Here is a 24,915-nt window from a genome sequence, read left to right as displayed (position 1 = left end):
CCATGCCTCAGCAATTTCATGTTAAGTCTCATTTCTAGTTGTTTTGCTTTTATCTTTCCTTTTGGAAAACTACATTCAAACTAGTTGTGGGGGACTGGAGATAATTCTGTATTGTTCTAATCTCAGGTGCACCTACCCTTGCTACTAATAACTGAGAACCAACAAGGGAGAAATAGAAGGGCCTAATTTCATCTCGTGGTTGATTGATCTGGTGAAATTTTTATGAGGAATTGAAACGCATTTTTGCTAACTTCCTAAAGATGTTTGCTGATGACATGGTTACTATAGAAGATGCCAAAATAGTTCATATATTTGTATTGTATATTTTGCACAATGCCTGAGTTTTGAGCAAATGTAATTTAGCTGTTCCATCTTCTAAATGAATAATTTCAATTTATGTGGATGCCTTCATAGTAATGAGCCAGGAAATGTGTCCTGATCTCTGTGAATAAACATGTGTCACTAATAACATTTTGGAAATGATTGAGCCAATTAAAATGATCACAACTATTCAGAGTTTATGCTTATGCTTAACTCTAGCAATCAATGAGCCATATGCCCAATTCAGAGACTCAATGTGTCCCTGGACGAGATCAAGATAGGGCTGGCTGAGCATATACTATGCCAAAACACCCAATCAGTTGCACAGAAGCCCAGACAATCTAGTGTTTGCATAATATAGATAAACCATATTTATGCTTTGTTGAGAATTTTCCAGCCAAATTGGCCAGATGTTTTGGCTTCTATTGATTTACAATGTGTGCTTAGGAATAGTTTCAATGACATTATATAGCTGTGCCATATTACGGGTTGTGTATACAGCAGATGTTCACATAGCTAAATCTGCACATATTCATCCAATAAGTATTACTTGAGAATCTATTGTAATGCCAACATCATAAAGGAAAAGAGAAAGAAAGAATTAAAGAAAAAATATTTCGAGGTAAATCAACCAGTTTTTTTGTATATTTCCAAAAGCTGGGAATTACATCTGTTTTTCTTACCATTATTTGGTCCAAATTAAAATGATATCTTATAAATCATATGATGTGATTAGTTTGTTCAGTGGATGAATACAGTGGTAACCATAGGTAGTACAGGAAGCAAATCTTGGGACTAAGAAGAGCAGACCTGGAGGAATATTATGTAGAAGGCAAACAATAAGAATTCCTTTAAAGGGCCCCCAATGGAGGAGCTAGAGAAAGGTCCCAAGGAGCTGAAAGCCTTTGCAGACTCATAGGAGGAACAACAATATCATCCAACCAGTATCCCCAGAGCTCCTAGGGACTAAACCATCAACCAAAGAGTACACCTGGAGGGATCAATGGCTCCAATCACATATGTAGCACAGGATGGCCTTGTTGGACAACAATGAGAGAAGAGGCCCTAGGTCTTGTGAGGGCTCTATGCCCCAGTGCATGGGAATGACAGGACAGGGAAGCGGGAGTGGGTGGGTTAGTGAGCAGGAGGAGGGCGTTGGTGTAGGTGGTTTTTGGAGGGGAAACAAGGAAAGGGGATAACATTTGGAATGTAAATAAAGAAAAAAACTAATAAAAATATAGAATTCCTTTAAGAAGGAAGCTAAAACCCAAAGTAATTAGGAGCCATGGGTAGGGCGTGATGTCTTGAAAATCCAGAAAGTTCAGCATTTTCAAAGTGCAGAACCATCAGCAGTAACATGGAAATTTAAAGCTGCCCATTGGAACTAGACTGAAGAACATCCCTGGCAAGATATAGAGTTGGTGAAATGGTGACATCATAAGCCCAATGGTCATGGGAGATTAGCAGGAAGTTGAGACTTCTCAGAATTTCCAATTCTAGCTCTCCCCTCCCTCCTTGTTATTTTAGTCATCTACTTTGGCTTACAGGAACAAGTGAAATTTCTAAAAGTGATCTCTGACTTTCTGGTGAGTTTCTCAATCTCTATGTGCTTCATTTTTGGTTGGGCATTTTTCCTGTTCTTAGATGTCCATCCACCTGGTTAAAATTGATGACTTGAGCCTAGCCAGGTGCTGACACAGGTTGGTCTTAAGCATACCAAAGACCAATGCTCTGCCAGTCTGAATCCAGACATAGGTAAGTGTTCTGCCCAGGGTCCTGATGTCTGAGTTTCCTGGTCCTGGCTCAGGCACCACTAGAGCCTCCCATACCCTGAATTTCTAAGTGTTGTAGAGTAAGAAAAATGAAAGACTAGGGGACTTCCAGAATTTAAGTTTACAAATGTAGAAGTTGATGGACCAAAACGGACATTCTGAATACTTGTTAGAAATGGCACAAATTTTAAGGCAAGGTTATGGGAATCTCAAAAGGGGGAAAATGAACAAAATAAACAAAGTTGAGCATAAAACAATGTTTTGGTTTTGTATTAAATATTGCATTTTACTCTTCTGGTTCAGTCTCTAAAGTTTGTGACTAGGTTTGATTTTCTGTGACCACTGGAAAATAACAAGTCAATCATTTAGACGTGGGTGATCTAGTTGTGAAAACACAGGCTTGGTCCTGGTCTTCCATGAACTTGAATTTCAGGAAAGTGGGAGATGAAGAGATTTACCAAAAATTGTGAGCAGTGTTGAAGAAGTGAGGCTTTGTGACTAGGGAATAAACATAATCTCTGCAGAAAGAGATTTTTCAAAAATACCTTCCTGAAGATCCCATCCAAGTGCTAAAAGGACGCTCAACCCAAATTGCCAGGATAAGTGTATTTTGCAGAAGAAACCGCACAAGATCTCTGAGGAAAGAAACACTATAGCATGTTACAGCAAGCCTTCAAGGCTAGAGCACAGCAAGTTGAGGAGAAAAAGACGCTGGGAGCAAACAGATCAGATGGAAGTTTAGTTTCTCAAGCTAAGCAGTCTGCATTTTATTCCCAGGGGAGTGATGTGAAGGTTTAAGTGGGTAGTAGGGTGTCTGATTTAGACTTTATGAAACTGCTTGGAGTGACTCCTGGATAATGTTTCATAGAGGCTGAAGTGGCCTTAGCAGAAGAAAATATAGCTTAAATTCAGGATTTGTAAGAAGACGGGCAAGGGTAAAGCCTTTATATTGCTGATAAATTTTTGCAAAGAATATTAATAATTTTAATTGGATATTTATAGCAAGTCAAATGCCAAGAAACATGGAGCTATGGTTTTAGGAACAAGGCCCTGCTTTGGAGTCTGGGATCCGTCTCCCACTAATGTGGAATAGTCACCTTCAGCCCACACCTTCCTTTTGCATGCAGGATAGCCTGAGATTCCATGTATTAGTCTACTGTTCCTTGAAGCCTTTTAAAAGACTTACTTAGAGTCACCTCTACCCAAGAGATTGACATTGTTATCCTGAAGTTAATGAATATGCATGGTGACTCTCAGCATAAATGCAATTTTTATAATCCATAAAGCAGACAGAAAGAGAATTAATTCAATGTGTAGAATACAGGTGAATAGTCATTAGCACTTTGCCCATTCCTTCCAGTGAAATCGCAATCACTACCTTGACTTACATATAAGAAAAGCATATATGGGTCTGAGAACCCAATTAATTCTCTGAAGGATATGTACAAAAAAACACAGATCTGGAATTAGAACCAAGCTAGATCTAACCTCCCTTCCAAAAAAACCATGCATTTTCCATTAAACCACAGTGCCTCCTCCTTAGTGTTCTAAGCTAATTCAGGTTCTACTGTTTAGTGTGTTTCCTCAAATTAATCAACCTTAGCCATTTGTGTGTGTGTGTGTGTGTGTGTGTGTGTGTCTGTCTGTCTGTCTGTCTGTCTGTCTGTCTGTCTGCCTATCTGTGTGTTTATCTATTCTGAGACACATGGGTCCCTGGCTTTCCCAGGCTATTTAGAATATCCTGCAATAGCTCTAGGAATTTGACCACACGTAAACTTTCTACCTTACCTATGTAGCTAGCTGTTCATCACTTGAATATTTATCTAGTGACAAAATATGCAAGAAACCATTCAATGCAGTTCAATGTTGACTGGAAGATATCAGGAATAGAAGAATATGAAATGGTGAGAGAGTTGCTGTCTGGGATAGTGGGGCTGAAACAAGAACACTCCAAGGGTTCTGTGGTTTCTGCATGCAGGCCCCCATAGGCAGGGAGTTCTTATAGCCAGTTCTTCATATTGTTTGAAAAGGAAGAATTAACAACTAATTGCTATCCCAATTAAAATCCTGCTGTGTGTGTGTATGTGTGTGTGTGTGTGTGTGTGTGTGTGTGTGTGTGAGAGAGAGAGAGAGAGAGAGAGAGAGAGAGAGAGAGAGAGAGAGAGAGAATTTATAAACAGAATGGAAGGATTACGCTATGGAAGGATAGCCCTGATCTCCTAACTTGGTTTCTAGGACATTTCAGGTAACCACACTTTCCACTCAAATCTCAGTGTACTCACTCATGTACAGTGACAGATTCAAAACGACTAAGCCAACAGTTCTTCTCAGCTCTGACCACCACAGACACAAGCTGGGGCCTGTGCTGTGTTGTTTGAGTTATGGCTACTTCAGAAAACTCCCTTCCAAATCCAAGGAGTATGTAACTTATTAGTTCATAATCACCACACGATGAAATAAGTATTATGTTTAAAATGGAATGCTAAAACATTGTAAAAGCTTTTGAAGTAAAATCTTTCATAACCAAAGAATGAAACATCATTCTTGTAGCATTCTGTATAACTAAATTTTGATTCCATGGATATAAATATCCAATTATCATCCCAAGCACCATTGCATTTTGCCTCTTCTTTAACATGATTATTCTGTTCTCCTCAAGAAACATTTCTTGAATTTGGTTCCTTTCCTTGGTTTTGGTCCTAAGTATTAAGCTATAAATTAAACACCAAGCCCTTTTGCATGCATATATGTGCCCACCAGACAAGAACATGTGTATCTGAAACTCACTTTGGTGGTCACACTCAAGAAGAACAACTGTCTCTCACCTATTTGTTCATTGACTACTAGTTGAGTGAGTGCAGTTAGCTAGGTGAGGTGTGAGTGTGGACACAGAGAAATGGAGAAGGCCACTTGAATGCTACAGGATGTTTTGGTTAAGGCTAAATACTGGTGCATTACCAAGCAGTGTGAGCAGTGCTATGATTATAGGATAGTGAAATAAAGAAGGGAAAACTTATCTGACGGAATCTGGGAAGACCTTTCCAAGAAAGGGATGTTTAAGCTGAGATCTACAGGAAGAGGTAAGCCAGGGATGAGAAAGCATGATGGCAAGGGAGAAAAAAAAAACAAATCCACTCTCTTAGCCTGGTTTCTACTGCCTCAGATTGTTTCCACTGAAAACACCTCAAATGTTAGATGCTGGTATTGAAAGATAAGGTTTCTCAGGCTCTGCTGTTTCTGTTCACTTTCCATCTGATTATGCAGAAAATTAGGAGCAAATTTGTCCCCATTTTTTAGTGGTGTTACGATTAGACTGGGTTTTGGTGAACCCTAGATGAGTTATCTATTGGGTGGCTGCAGAGAATATGGAAGACTTGGAGAAATTCCCTGGACTTAATCTATAATCTTTCAGTAACACAGCTTTTCCTGGCATTATAGCCCCGGATTCTTTTGAGCTTGATTCTGAAGACAGCTTCTGAGTTCAGTCAAACAGTCATTAGAGGATCTGGTTTTTCACTCTGTTCAGAAAGGCAAGCTGATTTGAAGCCTTTCACGGACTACTTAGTAGATTAAACAGACAAGTAGATCCATTAACTTAGACTAATTACCCTTCCCTTCCCTGAAGCACTTGGGTAGATGTAACTGGAAGAGATACAATTAGATATATTGATGTGACATCTACAGAATTACATTAGACCTTTGTTTAAGTTGACAAAAGGACACCATACAGCCTGTGGTTACTTTATAGACAATACTGAAGGGAAGTTTTTAACAAGGAAATCATCTAGACTCGTCTATCACCATGGATTGATTTGGAATCTGCAAGTCACAAACTGTGGTCTGACAAGCATAAATCAAGTGATCGTTTGTTTGTTTGTTTGTTTGTCGTGGTATGTTTGTTGTACAACATGTATGTAGTGGTGATGGAAACCAGAGCCTGTGACATCTTTGGCAAAACTCACGCACTGAGTAATATATTATCAGCTCCCCATTCCTTTTTTAATTTTGAGACAGGGTTACCCTAATTTGGTCCTGTTGGCCTTAGATCCACTCTGTACCCCAGACTTGCCTTGAAGTTGCAGTCCTCTTGCTTCAGTCTCCAGGCCTGGACTGAGTGCAAAACATTAAACATATGGAAATAGGTCTGAGAAATAATAGCAAATGCCTGACTTTTTCATGAACTGAATTTCCTAATTTGGGGAGGAAAAGTGCAGTTTATTTTATATTGATCCCAGTACCTACTTTTCCAATGCCTAGGGTAATTATGTCCATGGTAAAATGTCTTTATTAAGCTATGTCAAACTGTTCCCAAACTTAGGTCACAAGAGACAGCTTCCATTATTTTGACACAATGAAATTTATATCTATGAAAATTTTTATCTTTCCTAAAATTGCACTGACTGCTAAGCACTTTTCTCCAGTTCTTCATTGATGTATCCCAATTGCTATCTCTTACCAATATCATTCTACAACACTGAAGAAGTCTTACTGCCCTGGGGTAATTCCAACTAAGCAAAGATACTGGGTATTTTTGTAGGCATCCCCACTTAAATTTTTTAATTAAGCTATATCCAATTGTTTCCAAATGTAGGTCACATGGTAGCTATTCATATATGTGATTATTTTGAGTTGACTTAGCATTAATACAGAGCTTCAGAGGCTTATCTTGAAAAAGGACTCAGCTTTTGACAATGCCCACCCGCCCCCCCACACTTCTCAATGATCCCCAAGCTCCTCCAGTAAATTCCAGGCAGTAAAGCATTAGATTCAACACTGTCTCTTTTCACTCTGTGATAGTGCTATCTCTTTAAATGCCTTAAAGGATCCTTTTTAGATTCTGAAGTTCAATGAAGCTCCACATATCTCCTGTGTGGTAGCTTCCAACAAGGAGTCAGTACATAACTACAAGAATACTCTTTAAGATTTCGGCTCATGAGACTGTCTTGTGACCAATTATATGATCGATTTTGGAGAAGGTACCATGAGGTGCAGAGAAAAAGGTATATTCTTTTGTTTTAGGATGAGATATATATATCCATTAAATCCAATTGGTCCAAAGTTTCAATTAGTTTCACTGTGTCCCTGTTTAGTTTCATGACATTTTTAGGCAAATGGTTGGAACTGGAAAATATCATCCTAAGCGAGATAACCCAATCACAAAAGAATACACATGGAATGCAATCACTGATAAGTAGATATTAATTAACCCAGAAGCTCCGAATACTCAAGACACAATTAGCATATCAAATGATACCCAAGAAGAAGGAAGGAGAGGGTCCTGGTCCTGGAAAGGCTTGATCCAGCATTGTAGGAGAGTACCAAGACAGAGACATGGAAGGGGGTGATTGGAGAATGGGTGGAGAGAAGAGGACTTATGGGACATATGGGGAGGGGGGAAATGGGAAAGGAGAAAGCATTTGGAATGTAAACAAAGAATATAGAAAAGAAAAAAAAGGAAAAAAAGAAAAAAAGAAGAAAGAAGAAAAAAGATCTCAGCTCATGGACAAACACTAAGGATAGCACCCCAGGAAGGTGGATTGGAAAGACAATACTGATTGGAAGTGTGCACCAAGAAGGCTACAAACACATCCCCATATGCTATTCTCTCTCTCTCTCTCTCTCTCTCTCTCTCTCTCTCTCTCTCTCTCTCTCTCTCTCTCTCTCTCTCTCTCTCTCTCTCCTTCCCTCTCTCTCATACATATGTGCAGGCATGCATGCTTGCACACACACACAAATAAAGATAAAGAATAAAAGTATAAATAATTCTGCTTGGTTAGTATATTATATAATTGTATCTGAACAAATCATTTTCACACCAATAATTAAACCACCAATCATGGGTCATTTATCAGTGATTCGAAAGGTACTTCTATCCTTGAGAAGGGGATTAAAGTTTAAACTTCCCCCAAATTTCTATTAAGAAAACACATACATGTATAAACATGGACATACAGGCACATCAACATAAACAGTATTTTCTCATAGTATTGACATTTTTATTGGATATATTCTTTAGTCTTTATCCCCTTTCCCAGTTCCTTCCCCTCCCAGAAACACCCTATCCCATCCTCCATCCCCTACTTCTATGAGGGTGTTCCTCCACCCACCCCACTCCCACTTCCCTGCCTTAGATTCCCCTACAATGGGGCATCTATCAAGCCTTCATAGGACCAAGGACCTCCCATTGATGCCTGACAAGGCAATCCTCTGCGGCATATGCAGCTGGAGCCATGTGTACCCCTTCTTTGATGGGGTCCCTGGGAGCTCTTGGAGGTCTGCTTGGTTGATATTGTTGTTTTTCCTATGAGGTTGCAAACCCCTTCAGCTCCTTCAGTCCTTTCTCTAATTCCTCCATTGGGTATCTTGCTCTCAGCCCAATGATTGGCTGTGAGCATCCGTCTCTATATTTGTAAGACTCTGGCAGGGCATCTCAGGAGATAGCCATAACAGACTCATTTCAACAAACATTTGTTGGCATCCATAATAGTCTTTCTGAGAAATACCTAAATGTTTTCTACTTTGGGCTACAAAGGCTACAGGACTACAGGGGGCTGGGTGATTCGGGTCCTTGTGTATGTTCTTCATTCACTTCCTGGTCTAAAACTTTCTAGACTGTGAACTCAAGATCATTTTGTCCATGGGATAGTCATCGCCTCTCCAGCCACACAGCCTGTCATTTTGGCACAATGATTTCAGTGCTAGGGTTACTTGGGTACACACTTTTCTGTGTCCCCATAAACAAACCATTATGTGTCAATTTCTCTCTCTCCCAGAGTCTTTTCCCTTCCCTAGATCTTACCCTTTATTCCATTTATTCTACCCTAACATGACAAAATGTCAGGATTGGGGTTTGAATCTCTTGAGTATATTACCACGGACACAGTGTTTTAAGGCTGACATTTCAGTTGGCAATATACTTCCCACTAGATGACTTCAAATTTTTCATGTGGAAAGAGATGTCCCACATTGTTTCAAGCAACCAGCAGAAGAGTCACAGCTGTCTTGTTTCATTAAACATGGCCCTGATTGTAAAACCTCAACCACCATGTTTCCATACCTGAGTGGCACAATCCTGAATCTACACAAGCTTCCCAGACAGGAGAGATTCAGTGCAAGAAACCATTTGTCTATAATTATGATTTCTGGAGTCATTGGGCCATGAATTGGGAATTAAATCTCAGATGCTAGAGGTTTGCTCTTTTAGATTCACGGTATTCTGTTCTCAGACTTCTATCAAGCCATCTGGAATTGTGGCCATACCTGAAGGCTCAGCCTCACCTCACCACCTGTGCACATCCCACTGCAAGAAAATAAAGACCAGCATCTCTGTTCCTCAAGCTGTGAGGCAGTAGTAGGAGCCGAACAGCAAGGCTCAGGCACTGAACACCAGATGCAGCCCACAAAGAAAAAGAGAGACTCTCTGTCTAAATACTCCTGGGATTTAAATCCCCGAATACAAAAACTATTTTAATAATGGCACCTGCTCATACACAGTTTCAAGGGTGAAGTTGGAAGACTCAAATTAGTGCCAAATTAGTAAATGTCTCCTGTATGATCAGCCAGCACTGTGAGTGCCTTGCTGCTTTTGCGTTATTTCTTCATCTCAGAGAGCTTGAAATTGCAGGACATAAGGTACAAAAGCAAAGCAAAGGTTTTCACAGATCTTTGGGTCTTTGTTACATTTACCGTGGAGACAACATTTGGAAACTGAGTCCTCTCCTAGGGTAGGATTTAACAGTATCCCGTATTGACTGGTCCCTGAACTGACATTATTTGCACATAACTGGACTTTGAAAAACAAGACACAAATGATACTGGAATTCTCTAATAGGCTTCTTAGAAATTTCTAGACTGTTCCTTCAGAAGACAGAGGGGACATTTTAACCCTTGTTATTCCATTTCCTAGAGTACAAGCTATAAAATTGTTATAAATTACTTCAAAGCTCTTCTTGGGACAGACACTGAAGACTTCCACAGCGATACCTTAGATATCCCTTTAGTTTTATGTGGAGAGGAGATTTATTGCTATGAGTAATATGAAAAAGTAAAGTAGATTATTATCTGAAAAGTGCATAAAGCAGATTGTTTGAATGTGATACTTCATTTCCTCTTCACAAAAACATGGAAATTTGTACTATTGACTATTGAACCTTGCTTGTAGGGACTGGTCCAAATTCCTATAGATTTTATGCCTATAAGAGGGAGGAAATGGCCGAGCGGTGGTGGCGCACGCCTTTAATCCCAGCACTTGGGAGGCAGAGGCAGGCGGATTTCTGAGTTTGAGGCCAGCCTGGTCTAAAGAGTGAGTTCCAGGACAGCCAGGACTATACGAGAAGACCTATCTTGAAAAACCAAAAAAAAAAAAAAAGAGGGAGGAAATGCTACATTTACGTGTTGAAGACTCTATGTGGATATTTTCAGAAATGTCACCCAGTTCATGTTTATCTCAAGGCCACTCTGTGCCTTCTGGAAGAAAAATAAATTTCAACTCATATTCAATGGGAATCTATGATTTTCATCTCGGGATTTGCAGAAAACATAAGTCTGTCTTTTTCAAACATGACAACAGTCTCCATGAACTCTCAGATCCGGATTATTTGAGCTCTCCTAAAAAATAGCATTCTTAAAATGAAAAAAAGATAATAACTTAAGGTGGCAAATACGTAAATTAGCATGATCCACTCACCCCCCATGTGCATATAATCTCACTGTATACTCTATAATATATTATATGTGATTATATTTTATCAAAAAAAAAACAACAAAATGAATTTTTGTAAAGGAAAAGCCTCCTCTTAGGAAGCTTAGATTTGTATTTTAACAAACAGTATAGGAAATAGATTTCATTACTGTATGTACATGAAGCATTCCCATCCAGCCCAACTATTACTCTTAAGTCCTTTAGGACTAAGGATGCTACATAAGAACTTGAAAGTTGATATCTTTCGCACAGTCAAAGTCCTATGGGCAGCAGGCAAGTAGAGTGACAGAGGCCAGGCACAAGCTATCCCAGAGATGATGGGGGTGGGTCCAAAAGTCAGTAAAAGGACCCTTTGATCCTTCTATTTCTCAGTGCAGACTCAAGTTTGAAAATGTAAATAAGCCATCTTTGAGAAATGACAGGCCTGCTTTGTTCTAAGTGGGAAATCCTAAGTTTGCTGAACCTGTCATCCTCTGCAAATCTTTCTTTTTATTTATTTATTTAATTATATATTTTTATTTTCTATATTCTTTGTTTACATTCCAAATGATTTCCCCTTTCCCAGTTTTCTCCTCCCCATATGTCCCATAACCCTTCTTCTCTCCACTCATTCTCCAATCACCTCTCTCCTTTTTCTCTGTCCTGATACTCCCCTCCAATGCTAAATCAAGCCTTTCCAATATCAGGACCCTCTCCTTACTTCTTCATGGGAGTCATTTGCTATGCTAATTGTGCCTTGGGTATTCAGAGCTCCTGGGCTAATTAATATCCACTTATCAGAGATTGTATTCCATGTCCCTCAATGGAGGAATGGATACAGAAAATCTGCAAATCTTTCTAAACCTTAGTGAGCTATCCCTAAGTCACAACTTCTTATAGCTGGATACCAAAGCTACCACAGTCACCTCCTATGGTAGCTAAAAATTATAGAGCCCTTTCTCTTTAGCCTTTTTAAGCAAACCAATTCAAGAGAAATGATCAGGCTAAAGTGAGTTAGGAAAAGAAAGTTAGTCTAGAAAAGATAAGTTCCAGAAAAGACTCAAAGTTATCACTTTCTGACATCAGCTCTCTGATATTCTAGAGCAGTACTGGGAGGTGTAGTGGGGAGAGCACTCTCTGTATTCCCCCAAATGCAAAGGAAACCTCATACTGAGATGCACCATGAGGATACCATTAAAGGCTCTTGTTCTTAGCTGGAATGTCACCTGCCATGGCTATATCCTTTATTTCATGAGGGTCTGATAATCAAAAACTAGAAATAAAGCACATAAAATATTTTCTCTTTACCTAAATCTGGAAGAGAGGATCTTTTTCATTATAGAGTTATGTAGGGAAAAATGGAAAATAATAACAGAACATTTGATAATAAGACAAGAAACACTTTTCTGAAGATAATCTTCATGTAGGCAACCTTATATCCATCCAATCAGTTCTTCATGAAGTGTTTAATTTTTTAAAAAATAAAAAGAGCAAACACATCATGTGCTTGGAAACATCATCATAGATGAGGCACTGTGTCTGATTTCAAGGAGATCAGAGATTAATGATCTCTGTGTTGAAGAAATTAATTAAGCTACTAAGGACAATGTAGGTTCTAAATAGGATCCACAGAGGAGGATCTGTTTTCATTTTGAAAGGAGAAGAGAGACATGTGCCCAGGAGCTGTGTGCTCTGGTGCATAAGACAAAATAGACTGAGTAACTGTTGAAGAGATCAGGTTTTATCAGGTGGCCAAATTCCAGTATAGGTTATCACCCATTAGGATGGAATCTAAGATCCATCAAAGAGTTTACATATGTCATGAAAAGACTAGAAAACCTCATGTGTGAAAACCAAGGTACCCATGGAGCTCCTGGAGAAATAAAATCAAATGGTGGCCATTCTCCTGAAGAAGGTAATTCAGCATTCTGAAAGGCATCATATGGACGAAGACAAATAGGTCTTATTCAGAAAATGGTCCAGTCTAGTAAAAGAAGGGAATAAATGCAAGTAAGGAACTCTGAACACTGTTTCCAAATTAGTATCCCATGAAATATAAAGAAAAATATTTCAACAAGTTTGGGGTCAAAACTTTTGGATAGTACAGAGGCTCAAAGTCTTGCGCTGGCAGATCCCATCTGTGACTTTATCTTGGTCATATATATTGTGAGATCTCGGTAAGTGGATATAAGAATGTATATATTCAGCCAGCACATGCTGAGCAACTATAAAATGTGAGGCACTGTCACGGGTAACTGTCAGTTAAAAAAAAAAAAAAAAAAAAAAAAAAAAAAAAAAAAAAGCCCACAACCCAAGTCTCCTGTCTCAAGTGCAGCTAGTAAAAGAGGCAACAAGAAGCAATATTAAATTCTCACTTCTTGCATGACTGGTCCACAGAACTGCAGCATCATACAGAACCCTGTCGCATTTGTGCTTTTTGAAATGTATTGTGAAGGACTGACTTGGAAGGATTTAGTCATGAGACTGTGTAAGCTAACTGACAGAGTCTGTAGCGATGCCATGAAGGAAGGCTGTGCCTACCTTTACTCCCTTCGCTTTGGGTCTCCTTTGTTTCCATCAATTCCCTTCCTCCCTACCAGTCTCTGTCCAGGATTTATAACTGTTTGTTTTGTTGTGTGAGCTATTTAGTTTAGCCTGTGTTATCTGGGTGACTGTAGGATTGGAACTGCACATTGAACTCTGTTGGGGCCGTCAGTGGGTATTCTGAGGGCAATGACTCCTCCCCTCCTGAATCAGTACAGAGTTCAGCAGAGGGGAATAGGGATCCCTTAAACCCCTCTTCAATCTACAGCTGGCTGTTGATGCATCCTGTAGAGGTATCCCAGCTGCTGTGAATCTGAGTTACAGTGGCTGTGACATTTCACAGTTCTTCACCCTTCTTCTACGTCTTACATCCGTTCCTATTCCCTTTCTACAATGAAAAACTGGATGGGTCACACACAGTTACTTTAAGCCTTAAAGTTAGTACCAAGAAGCAAGGTCAAACAATGTTGTGTCCATCCAGGAAGTGACAGGGACTAGAGGGAATCAGAGCTAAAATGGTTTCAAAGGAAAGGAAGATGAATCTTACAAAAAAATCCATGGCATAAACCAAATGATGACCTTCCCACCCTCACCCAAATACAGCTAGCAAAGAGCTCCCCAGACCCTGTAATGGTAATTTCCACAACTCCCCTATTCTCAAACTAGGCCCTTTCTTTAAAATCATGGCTACAGAATATCTGTAATTCACATCTGGACATTGGTATATCTTAAGGACGGTGAGGAAGAGAGTAATTACAGAAACACCTGAAGAGAATATGGATCTCAACAAAAATAATGCTAGGGATGACAGCATCTGTTTTGCAATGAAAGTCTGACTTAAAAGTTCAACCCAAGCAATAACTGACATTTCTGCTGCTGTTCTGACCTCACTGATACCTAAAGCACCAGATAAGGTGAACAGCATCATTTATTTATAGCATCATCTATTTATAACAGCACAGCAATGTCTGATTAACATGAAATATATACTACTTTGTCTTGAGTTTCCAAACATCTAGAAACAGCAAAAAAGTAAGAATACATAGTATCATTGAATGTTAAATAATATATCACATCTATATTACAAGTGTATTTGAATATATGTTCAATTATGTATGTGCACTTCATAATCAAATGTGCTGTTAATATTTCCTCCACTTGTGTTTCTGATTCTGTATTCACAATTTGGATGCCAATTTAAAACTGGAATCATTTGGAAACTCCAGCTCTGTTTTGACCTCATCTCAATCTAGCTCTTATAGCTAGGTGACTTATAAAGAAGAAAAATTTGCTATTAAAAATAGATCATTCGTCTGTGACTCTGTGTCAAGAAATGACTCACGTCACACATTCCCAGTTACTCCTTACAAATGAATTATTGTAAAGGCACATGTATCTAGATTGGCAGCATCAGCCCACTAAGATGAACATAGGACAAAATTCCAGTCTTCTTTGGTATAGGTGTCAATGATCATCCCAAACTTTAGTTACCCCCAAAGTCATGTACTCTATGAATAGGAGTTATACAAAGTTAGGATAATTGGCTTGTCTGTTTTTTATTTCAATTTGCTTGACTTCTTGAGATGATTTGGTTCTTCTCTTTGTTATATATAGCCTGAATATAGCTGAGGATCTCCACCACAACACTGGGATGGAAGATGAAAGTGTCTCCTTCCCAGCTAGTACCTACATCTCCATAGTACTGATAAATGAAAAGAAGGATAAGAGCAAATGTACTCTCATTGGGAACAAATATCTCATTGATAGGACCATGTAGGGGAGCACTGAGCAGGCAAGATTTTATTGGTAACTGCCTTATAAAAGTGGTCAATGACATAGAATTCTTTGATCAGCAACCCAAAAAACTCAACCTGAGTTTCCAAGGCATCTTATAGATTTGCATCAGTTCCTGATGACATTTCTCATGAGCCCATATCAACTTGAGAAGAAATAAAGGCAAAGTATAAAATTTACCTAATCAGTTGTGTTCATTTGAAACATAGCTCAATAAAAGAGCATTTACCTGACGTGTTCAAAGTGCTGGGTTTGATCCTTGGCCTCAACAAAAAGCAGTTAACAGTTAATTAATTAATTCAATGCGATCTAAGGCTTATCCTTGATTCCAAGATTGTCATTTTGTTAGGAAAAGAAATCCAAGCTCTTCATTTTATGAAATAATGGTGCTTGTCTTTTTGAGTTGATTTAATGTTAATATTCCATTGAATACATGTGCCCTAAAGCTGTACTTGTGGTCAACACTGCTACTAGAAAAAATCTGTCCCCAAAACATGTTTTGAAATTTACCCCCCTGTGAATCCTGGAGTGTTAGAGCTTCAGAAATCATGTGTTAATAGAGTAGATATGCTTGATTTAATCAAAAGAAGGCAATCTGTAAGAAAATGAAAATTACAGCAATGGAGACGTGTCACTAAAAATGCATGTATATACTGTAGCTGATGGACTCCAGCTGTAAGCACTTTGGAGGAGCGTTCTGGTATCCCTCAGTCGTAATGAATGTCCAGACAGAGGCAACCTGAGTATCCCTTCCACTTCATCTCCAAGGCAGAAAAATAAGTTATACCCAAACTACATGTGATAAATTGCTGCCTATGAAACCGCATAGGTGCTCCACTGAGGGACAATCATTTCAGTCTCCTTAGCTGCGTAGCCACATTGATTCTCTGGAAATCAAACCTTCTGGACCCTGATGTCCAACTTTCTGCAACACTGGTCTCTGCTTCCTTCAAAGAAATATATGACTTCAAAGAGGCCAGAGACCATGACTCCATTTCAGACCCTAAAGTCAGTGGGTTCATCTCAGATTTGAGAAAGTTATAGCTCTTGATCAAGTCTGTCTAAAGTGATTGATGTGTGAAAGATAGAGGCCTGAGGATCTGAAAATTCTCCATCACCCTTCACATGCTTTCCTGAGATGATCTAATAATTTGATGTCAGCCTAGCCTGTGTTTCAAGCATAGCTAAATTAAGAGGCTAGCAGAGCTAAACAGAGGCTGTGGGGTTGTACTTCCTCATAAATGTACCACAGCCTTTTTTGAAGGTGGATGGGACTTCTCTGCTCCTCTATCCCTTTAGGCCAACTTATACTTTGTTTGATTTAATTTTAAGTTTTCTTTAATAAACCGTCTTAAGTTGGAGCTGTGAGTGAGTATTGCATTTGGCTACAGCCAGCCAGTTGACTTTTATCAGTGGCGGTTGAGTCACCAGGAGACAAGATCTCTGACATGTCCTCATGAGCCAATGCAATCTCTGCATCCACGTCCCCATGTCCAATTACCAGCCATGGCGGTATATCTTCCTCCACCTCATGCTGTGTAATCCTGGGAAACAGTGTGATGCTGGAATTGTTTGCATTTTTTGCCTAAAGAATATTATACATATATCTATATGAAAATATAGATATATATAATGGCTCGTGTTTGAAAGAAAACATTCTATGTGTAAAAAAAAAAACCGTATTAATATTTGTCAAGTTTGAGAAGCAGAACCTGGCACATATGACTGTCTGTGTATGAGGGATGCTTAAAAGGAAAATGCCAACCAGGAAGCCCACTGAGTCTGCTCATCACCATTAGGTAAACGACCTCGTCAAATGTGGAATCTGCTCCATGGGAAGAGATCGCTCTGCTGGGCTTTTAGGATTCACAGACTTTCTGTTATTTCTTTGGTTCTCTTTCTCTCATACCTGGGATGTGCCAGGTTAGAGAAGCAGTGGTGACTCCCATTTCTGAGGCAACAGCTCCCTAAATGCCTCAACCAAAGGAATTCAGCCACACAGAGGGGAAAAGATTACTCCTCTCCATGTGACAGTTTGCCAGGTTGTGTTTCTCTGAACCAAATGCTAACCAATCAAGTGTGATAGGCTCCACGAAATACAAGTGCATGGAATGCTGGGACTGTATGCAATGCAACATGATCTAAACCAACATTGCATTTCTTTTGGATCCTAAGGGGACTAGCAGGTTTATTGTATTTGCATGTGCTTTCCCTCTAGACTCTGGCTGCCCTAACAAGAAATTCAATAAATCTGCTTCCAAACCATCTCGCACAAGCTTTGCATGTCCAGTCTGGGCCTGAGGAAATTAACAAGAGAATAGAGCATACCATCGACTTGCGGAGTGGCGATAAGTTGAGAAGAGAGCATATCAAGCCATTCTCTCTGATGTTTAAAGACTCCAGCCTGGAGCACAAGGTAGAACTAAGTCTCCACAGTGGCTTTTTTTTCCTGAAGTAAACTATTGTCAATGTTTGTGGGATTAGAGAGTGCAGAGGCTGTGGTCTTGCTTTCTCTGTTCTTCATTTGGTTTGGTTTGATTGGGTTTTTCTCTTATTATCTTTGAAATAACAAGTAACCTGAAGTCCATGAAGGGAGATAGATGCTCATTAGATAAAGAAAGCCTTGCCGGGCGGTGGTGGTGCACACCTGTAATCCCAGCACTCTGGGAGGCAGAGGCAGGAGGATTTCTGAGTTCGAGGCCAGCCTGGTCTACAGAGTGAGTTCCAGGACAGCCAGGGCTACACAGAGATACCCTGTCTCGAAAAAACCAAATCCAAACAAACAAAACAAACAAAGAAAGCCTCCTCACTGCACTATAAGGGAAAGGTGCCTGAAGGAACAAAGAGGCCTCGACTCAGTAAGCATCAAAAGAGTTTCTTCCACTTTCAGACTGTAAAGTCGAGTAGTGTTGCTAAACCGTTGCATTCATTGCCATTTTAACCCTGACAGTTTGACATACATGGACTCTCTAAACCCGATGTAAATGTAAGCAGGGAGCGCTGTATCACTTAGAATTTTAAACACTGTCTGATTTTTTCCTCTGTCTGTGGGATGGATCAGACTCTATCCTCTATCTAAATTTGATAGTAAACCATAGATTCTGAATCAAGCTTGTTTCCGCCCTTGCTGATTCCTTTCTGTGTGACCTCTGATAAGAAAAACAACTTCTCTGGGCCCACACTCCCTTCTGTAAAAGGGGGTTGCTATATATACCTACATCAAGCATTGTCTAGCTACCTTTTTATTGTGATTTAAAAACAAACAGTCAAACAAATGAAACTGTCAATGCACTGAAGAAAGGGGTGATTTCTTTTGATTCACAGTTCAAGGTAAAGTTCATCATGGTAAGGACTTCGGGGCGCTTGAAGCCACTGGCCTTCACAGTCAAGAAGAAAGGAGCAATAAATGTTAAGGCCCGGCTCTTTTTCACCTTCATATTTGGTTAAGAAGCTAGTCCACCAAGTAGTGACACCTATAGTTAGGGTGATTGTTCCTACTCAAGTAACTTAATCAATAAACCCCCATGTGTGTCCAAAGGATAACAGTTACAGATAATCCCTCATAGGAATGCTCAGAAGTTCCCATCCTAGATGATTCTGCATCCTGTCAATTTGTGTATCATAAACCATCACACAAGTGATTATGAGAGTCTCCAAGACAATGCCTTGCCTAGGTAAATCGTTCAAATATGGCAAGCCATCCCTGTACTGGTGGCATTCTCTGTTTCCTTCTTCTAGCCCAGTCCTGTACTAGGAAGAAACAAAGATGGGTGGAATGTATTTGTTAAGGAAACCTCTCCCTTTCCCTGAGAAGAGCAAACAGTTCTTCCTTAGCTGAGCATAGGGTGCGGTGTGTTTGGCATCTGCAGGAGCCTCCAGCAAGAAGAGCAGGGCACTTGCAACAAATTTCAGGCATCTGGTCCACTATTTCATGAAGCTCCTGTTTACTCAGCTGCCTGTGAGATGTACTTTTCCCAGTTAGGAGAATCCACAACTATGTGCACATGCCTTGCTACAACTGGTACAACTGCCATTCCCAATGAGTTTCTTTGATCACTACCTACAGACACTAAACTCTAATATGAATACCTTCCACCTTCAATTCCCAATTCAGATTCCATTGTGCCAATATGCTAAATAAACAAAAAAGAAACATTTTCCTCACTCAACATCTCCCCCCCAAAAATAGCAGGTGTGATTTTCTTATTCATGATATAATTAAGGGCTTACAGGCCAAAAATAAAAATCATTTTGTCTCCTGGATACTCTACAAAAGGAACTAGGACAATGAGCAGAGGGGCTTTCCAGTGAATCTTCTCAATTAGCCTGTATAGACACTATAGTCCAGCCCAGAAGTGAACAAAACCCTTTACTCGTTCTTGCTAAAAGTGCACTTGCCTTCTCTGTCACCCTAACTCCTGCAGACTATCTAGTATGTTTTAGTTAACAGGGTCTGCATCTTACTTGAAGCTCCCTGGTACTAGAACAAAAACAGGTCTATGTCAGGCAAAGCATGTTTGAGTGTGAGTCGCCTAAGCAGGCTCTTCCAGTTAGAGGGTGGTACTCTTGGATATGTGGGGGTTTACCCACGGATGATCCAGAAATTTGTCATATATCATGTGCCCTGTGGCTTTAAGTGTAAAGGGCAGGGTAGCATGCTTCAGGAGACATTTAGTACCCTCCCATGGGCACCAGAAATATTCCCCGGTGTGTCTCACTCTCAGATCCCCTTTGAAACTAAGTGATTGCTGAGCAGAGAAGTGGCTTCTGTCATGTATCTACAGCAGAAAGTATAAAATGACTAAAACAACAGAATAAAGTAGATGTTTGATCAAAGGGGACAGAGAGAACCAGTTAGGAAGCCTGGGGGACTGAGGTTGAGAGTCACTAAGATACGAAGGCCAGCGTTCTTGTTCATATCTCAGTCTCTGCTCACATTCCTAGGGCCTGTGCCTACTGGTGCTTTGAGGAAGAAGAAAAGCCTGTGTGCCCTCATCCTTTGTAATTCCATCCTTTGAATGGAAGAGGCAAAAAACAATGGTTTAGGTAGGAAAATGTTCTAAAGCCTTAGCAAAATAAAAGCAAGATTCTGAAAGTATGGGATGCCACAATCCAAGAATAGCATCGGTATGATATATGGGCTTATTGCGCCCGTAGAGAAAACTGTGGTCTCACACTTTCAAAGACAACACTGGCCCTTCAAGAGGTTAAGCATTGGTCACAGAATTCCGAAGGCAAGAAAGAGCCATGTTTTATTGACTCTACGAAATCAGTCATCGATCCAGTGATACTCTGTTTTCTATGTATCATTAAGATATAAAAAAAATTACACCATATTGGGAATTTATGAGAATCATGCACAACACACACACACATGTACACACACACACACACACACACACACACAGACCACAGCTGGGTTAGCATACTCAGGGTAATGATGACCAGGAAATAAAATCCACCCAATACATAGTGCAGTGAGGAACCCACATTCCTGATCCTGTCAGTGAGAAGATAAATGGAAAGAATGCCTCAAGGTCTAAACTTCAAATGAATCTATACAGGTTTGCCCCCAAATTCAGTCTGGATGAAAAACCTCATGCAGAATTTAAAGCGGCCCTGGATAACACTGCCACCTGGTGGCTAGAATAAACAATCACACACCTCTGTGGAAAAACTCTAGGTTTCAAGATTGCTGTTTCAAGACAGCAAAAGGCACCCTGATTTCAGACGTGTCTAAATGCTCATGTTACCCAGAAAAAAAATCACATTTTAAGTAAAAACGTGCATATTTTAGCTTTCCTAAATATCTAGAGCACTTATCATTGCAAACCCTCTTTTGAACGTAAAAGCATGTTCTCTGAAAGGAAAAACAGAAATGGAAAGATTGATTGTGTCCTTGCAATTTTGTCTGGAAGGAAAGGTTCCACTCTGCTTAGGCAACAGGAATAAGCAGGAATGAGAATTAGTTCCCTGCCTTGACGAGTTAACCACAGAGCACAGAGCTCCACTGGCATGTATAAACATGTCATTGCCACACTGCTTGGTCATAACTGATAAGAACTGATAGTCTATCAATGGTATCGTGTGCAGCCAGGCTTCTGTGTCCTTTGTAGTGTTTCACAAATACTTGTCGAATGAATAAGAAAATGGACACAGAGCTCGAGAAATGGCTCAGTGGACAAAGCATTTGCCACACAACTGTGAGGACTTGAAGAGAAATCCCCAGGATCTGCAGAAAGCTCAACGTGTTAATAGGCATCTCTAATTCCAATGCTGGTGGTCAAGATGGGAGGTGTAGACCAGCACATCCACAGAAACATTAAAGCCAACAGCACGGTGTGTGGAGTGGCAAACAGAATAGACACACCATCTCAAACAAGAGAAAAGTGAGGACCTACACCCAATATTTCCCTTTGATTCCACACAGACATTCAAGCACACACACCATGGAAACACATAAACATACACACAAAACAAGAAAATGAAAAAGGACCTTGGGTATAATGATGGAGGAAGATGGCCTCACTTCCCATTACTTATCTCAGGATGCATTTTACAGATGATAAACTAAATGACTTGAGTGGGCTTTGATCTGTTCTTGTTCAGTAGATTTTCAGGAGGGAAAATTAAATCCTCCTTGATTCTCACTTGGAAATTCACTGTGGGGAACTCCCGCGTGTGCAGCAGTGCTTTAGACTAGGCTGCAGAACAGTGTGTAGTTCTTCTCTTCTCTGTTCCTTGGCTTCCTCATTTGTGGAAACAGTAGCTTGGACAGGTCTTCACCTTCTCTACCAACGTCACTGACTCCAGTGTGTTCTGAAGATGTTGGTTTTCCAAGCATGATCCCCATTTTTGCCCCCTCAAAAGCCACTGTTTTCATTCTCACAAATCACCCATGATGCATTTCCTGTGACAAGCCATGGCACATAAGACCAGGTTACATTCCGTGCTTCTCGATAATTCTACGTGCCATCAAATTCATGAGGACTCTCTGGGCAGAGCCCTAGATGGGAGAAGAGGGCTCAACTCTCAAAGGTCCAATATTTCATAGGGAAAATTGGCCTTTTTTTTTAAGTAAGGCTAAGTATTTTCCAATGGAGCTTAGAGATCCTGGGGACCAGAAAAAGTTAGAACAGCAGAGAAGAGATAGAGAAATGAAACATAACTGTTAAGTGCTATTGATGAGATTTGGTTTTTTGCACATAATATACAGAAACACATAAATACACTCCCAAAACAGGAAAATGAAAAAGGATCTTGGGAATACAAAGAAAGAGGGCTCTGTAGATAAGGCACTTATGTGGATGCAGATCTGACTTCAGATTCACAGAACTCACACAAAGCTAAGCACATGGCTCAGTGCTACAGTGAAGTGGAAGGCAGAGACAGAAGGAAGTCCAGAATTTTGTGGCTCTACTAGGGTGGCAAACAACATAGGATCCTGTTAAAATAAGGCAGAGGATGAGGTCTACCACAAAAAGTTGTCCTCAGTCTTCCACACATGTCATGGCACATGAATGTCCGCACTCACACACTTATATACATCACACACAAAAACACTAATAATGGTGATGGGTTTTCAGTAATGATGTTTTATACTAAATATATGAGGAAATAAAGTAAGTGAAATCTTTCTTGATCTTTCAACATATTAACAGTTTAGCATCGAACCAACATGGCCTTAAAGGAATATGTGCCTATGTGCTTATCTGTGAGGTTTTCTAAGGCAGACTATTCTGTGCATAACAGACAGAAGCAGTTTTAATCATCTGTACTGAGCCATTTTTCATGTCGCTATTTAATTAAGACAATGATGTTAATAGCTCCATGATGTCCCATTGTGTGTTTAAACCATTTTTTTTTATTTTCAGTTTTTCACTACTGCAAATTTCCAGGTATGTCTTCATAGATATCCTTATGGTTAAACATATCCACACTTAGTTTTTGCTGAAGGTGAGATCCTAAAGATATCAAAAGATGTACATTTAAAGTATCTCAAATATTCTCTGAAATTTCTCTGAAGATGGATGTCTATACTTTCTCAAAATCATCAATTTTATAGAAAAATTTCCTTATTGCTTTTTTAAATATTAATTGTGACTGGGATTGAAGGTCTTTCTGTATTCCTTTGGCTCTTCAGATTTTCCCTTTGTCTTAACTCCCTTTATTAAGGTGGTCACACCTGCTTTGGAAGTTGTGAGGCTTTGCTCTCTAGTGAGGAACTTACCCTCTTTGGGATCACCATCTTGTTCTGTCATGCTTACAAGACAGTAGTATGTCTCAGCTTCTAGTCCTCATTCACCACTGGGACTTGCTCTGTATGAAGTTTAAGAAGGAGATGGCAGATAATTCCAATTACAGTCAGATGTCTCCAGACATAGAAATTGACAAAAGACCTTTAAAGCCTGGGAAGAGTTGACTAGCATGGACACTTACTTGGAAGAACTAAGTGTAGTGTTCCATAAGCTGTAGCACTCACTGCCTTAGGATGGGGCAAGTTCTTCACAGAGAGTAAAAGCAAGAATATGTTCCTACACATCATATAAGTTGAACATTTTGACTTCTGGTGTTGGCATTTAGTGGGTGAGGCATTAAAATAAAATCATCTCAGTGAAAATAAGATTTTCTTCCTTCTTCTACCTCTGATGTCATCTGTGTGATTCTGAAACTTCTGTCTTTAATAAAGCCTCTTTCTGTAAAGCTCTCTTCATTCTGCAGACTGCAGAGTTGCCTTGTGATCTTGTGTGAGATGCCTCCTGGTCAACTATCCTAAAGAATCTGATTTGCAAGGGGATATGAATTTGAGACATATTCTTGAAGGATTTTGGTTTCTTGTTTGTTTGTTTGTTTGTTTGTTTGTTTTTTAATTTTTCAGCCATATTTCTTTGTCATTTGTCTGAGTGGACATGATTAAGACCAATTTCTATCAAAAGGTCCCTAGGTCAACTTGAGCTAATGTGGACTCTGACAGCTTTTGTAAAGCTTATAGTAGTGTCAGGAGAAAAAAGACCTTGATTCAAATTCTTCTTTGGAAATAAAATCAGGCACAGAGCGTTGCATTTTATTTTACAGTAGCAGAGACAGACATACAGGCTGATAGTCTCTAGTCACTCCAATAGACCTTTCTGGACTTATGAGAAAATCCTTATTTTGTTCAAAGATATTCAGTCTTTATTTTAAAAAAAAGGAAAAATAAAAAAGCATAGACTTGATCACCTAGTAAACATGACTTGGGCCCAGTGTCTGTCAGTATGATCTATGACACAAGACAAAGGACTTGACCTCACTGACATGCTTATGATCAAATGGCCATAAGTGTTAGTGTGAAAATTAAGTGCTGGCAAGATGACTCACAGGGTAAAGACACTAGCTGTGCAAGAACGAAATCCTGAGTTTGGGATCCCAGAATCTACATGAAAAGTAGACACTTATTGAAACATCTGTAATTCTACCACACTCCTTCATACTAGACCAGGTAGCTTGGTGTATCAAGCTGGGCAAAGGGTCAGTAACTCACATCATATACTATCTATTTAGATAAATGAAATATTTTTCTTATGCTAATCTAAACCTAGATGATAAACTCTCAAAATAAACTTTACAATTCTAGAACTTTGTAAAGAAACTATTTAACAACAATGACAACAACAACAACAAAAAACAGTGAAAGGTACTCTTTTAATATGTCCTGTATCCAAAATGTACCAGGATTCCAACCTCTCCCCATTTAATCTGGCACAGACGTGTCACTCATTAAAAGTGAGGTATTCCCATGATGCCTTTAGCTCACTGGAGCAGACA

The 24,915-nt window shown here is 39.6% G+C and overlaps 1 protein-coding gene across 3 annotated transcripts in view; it reads left to right on the top strand.

Annotated features, from left to right (window-relative positions):
* The window catches only part of Adcy8 (adenylate cyclase 8), a 221,447-nt gene that overhangs the window by 135,725 nt on the left and 60,807 nt on the right, over positions 1-24,915 (top strand). For 2 of the 3 annotated variants that reach the window (XM_052161500.1, XM_052161499.1), the window contains exon 8: positions 17,330-17,527. The exons of the other annotated variant lie outside the window; for it this stretch is intronic. In XM_052161500.1, coding sequence (XP_052017460.1) covers positions 17,330-17,527 — 198 coding nt within the window. The remainder of the gene's footprint in view (positions 1-17,329; positions 17,528-24,915) is intronic. 3 annotated transcript variants of the gene reach the window in all.

Source organism: Apodemus sylvaticus, chromosome 17 (genome assembly GCF_947179515.1).
Source record: "Apodemus sylvaticus chromosome 17, mApoSyl1.1, whole genome shotgun sequence".
Lineage (NCBI taxonomy): Eukaryota > Metazoa > Chordata > Mammalia > Rodentia > Muridae > Apodemus > Apodemus sylvaticus.
This window is presented reverse-complemented; position numbering and strand designations above follow the sequence as displayed.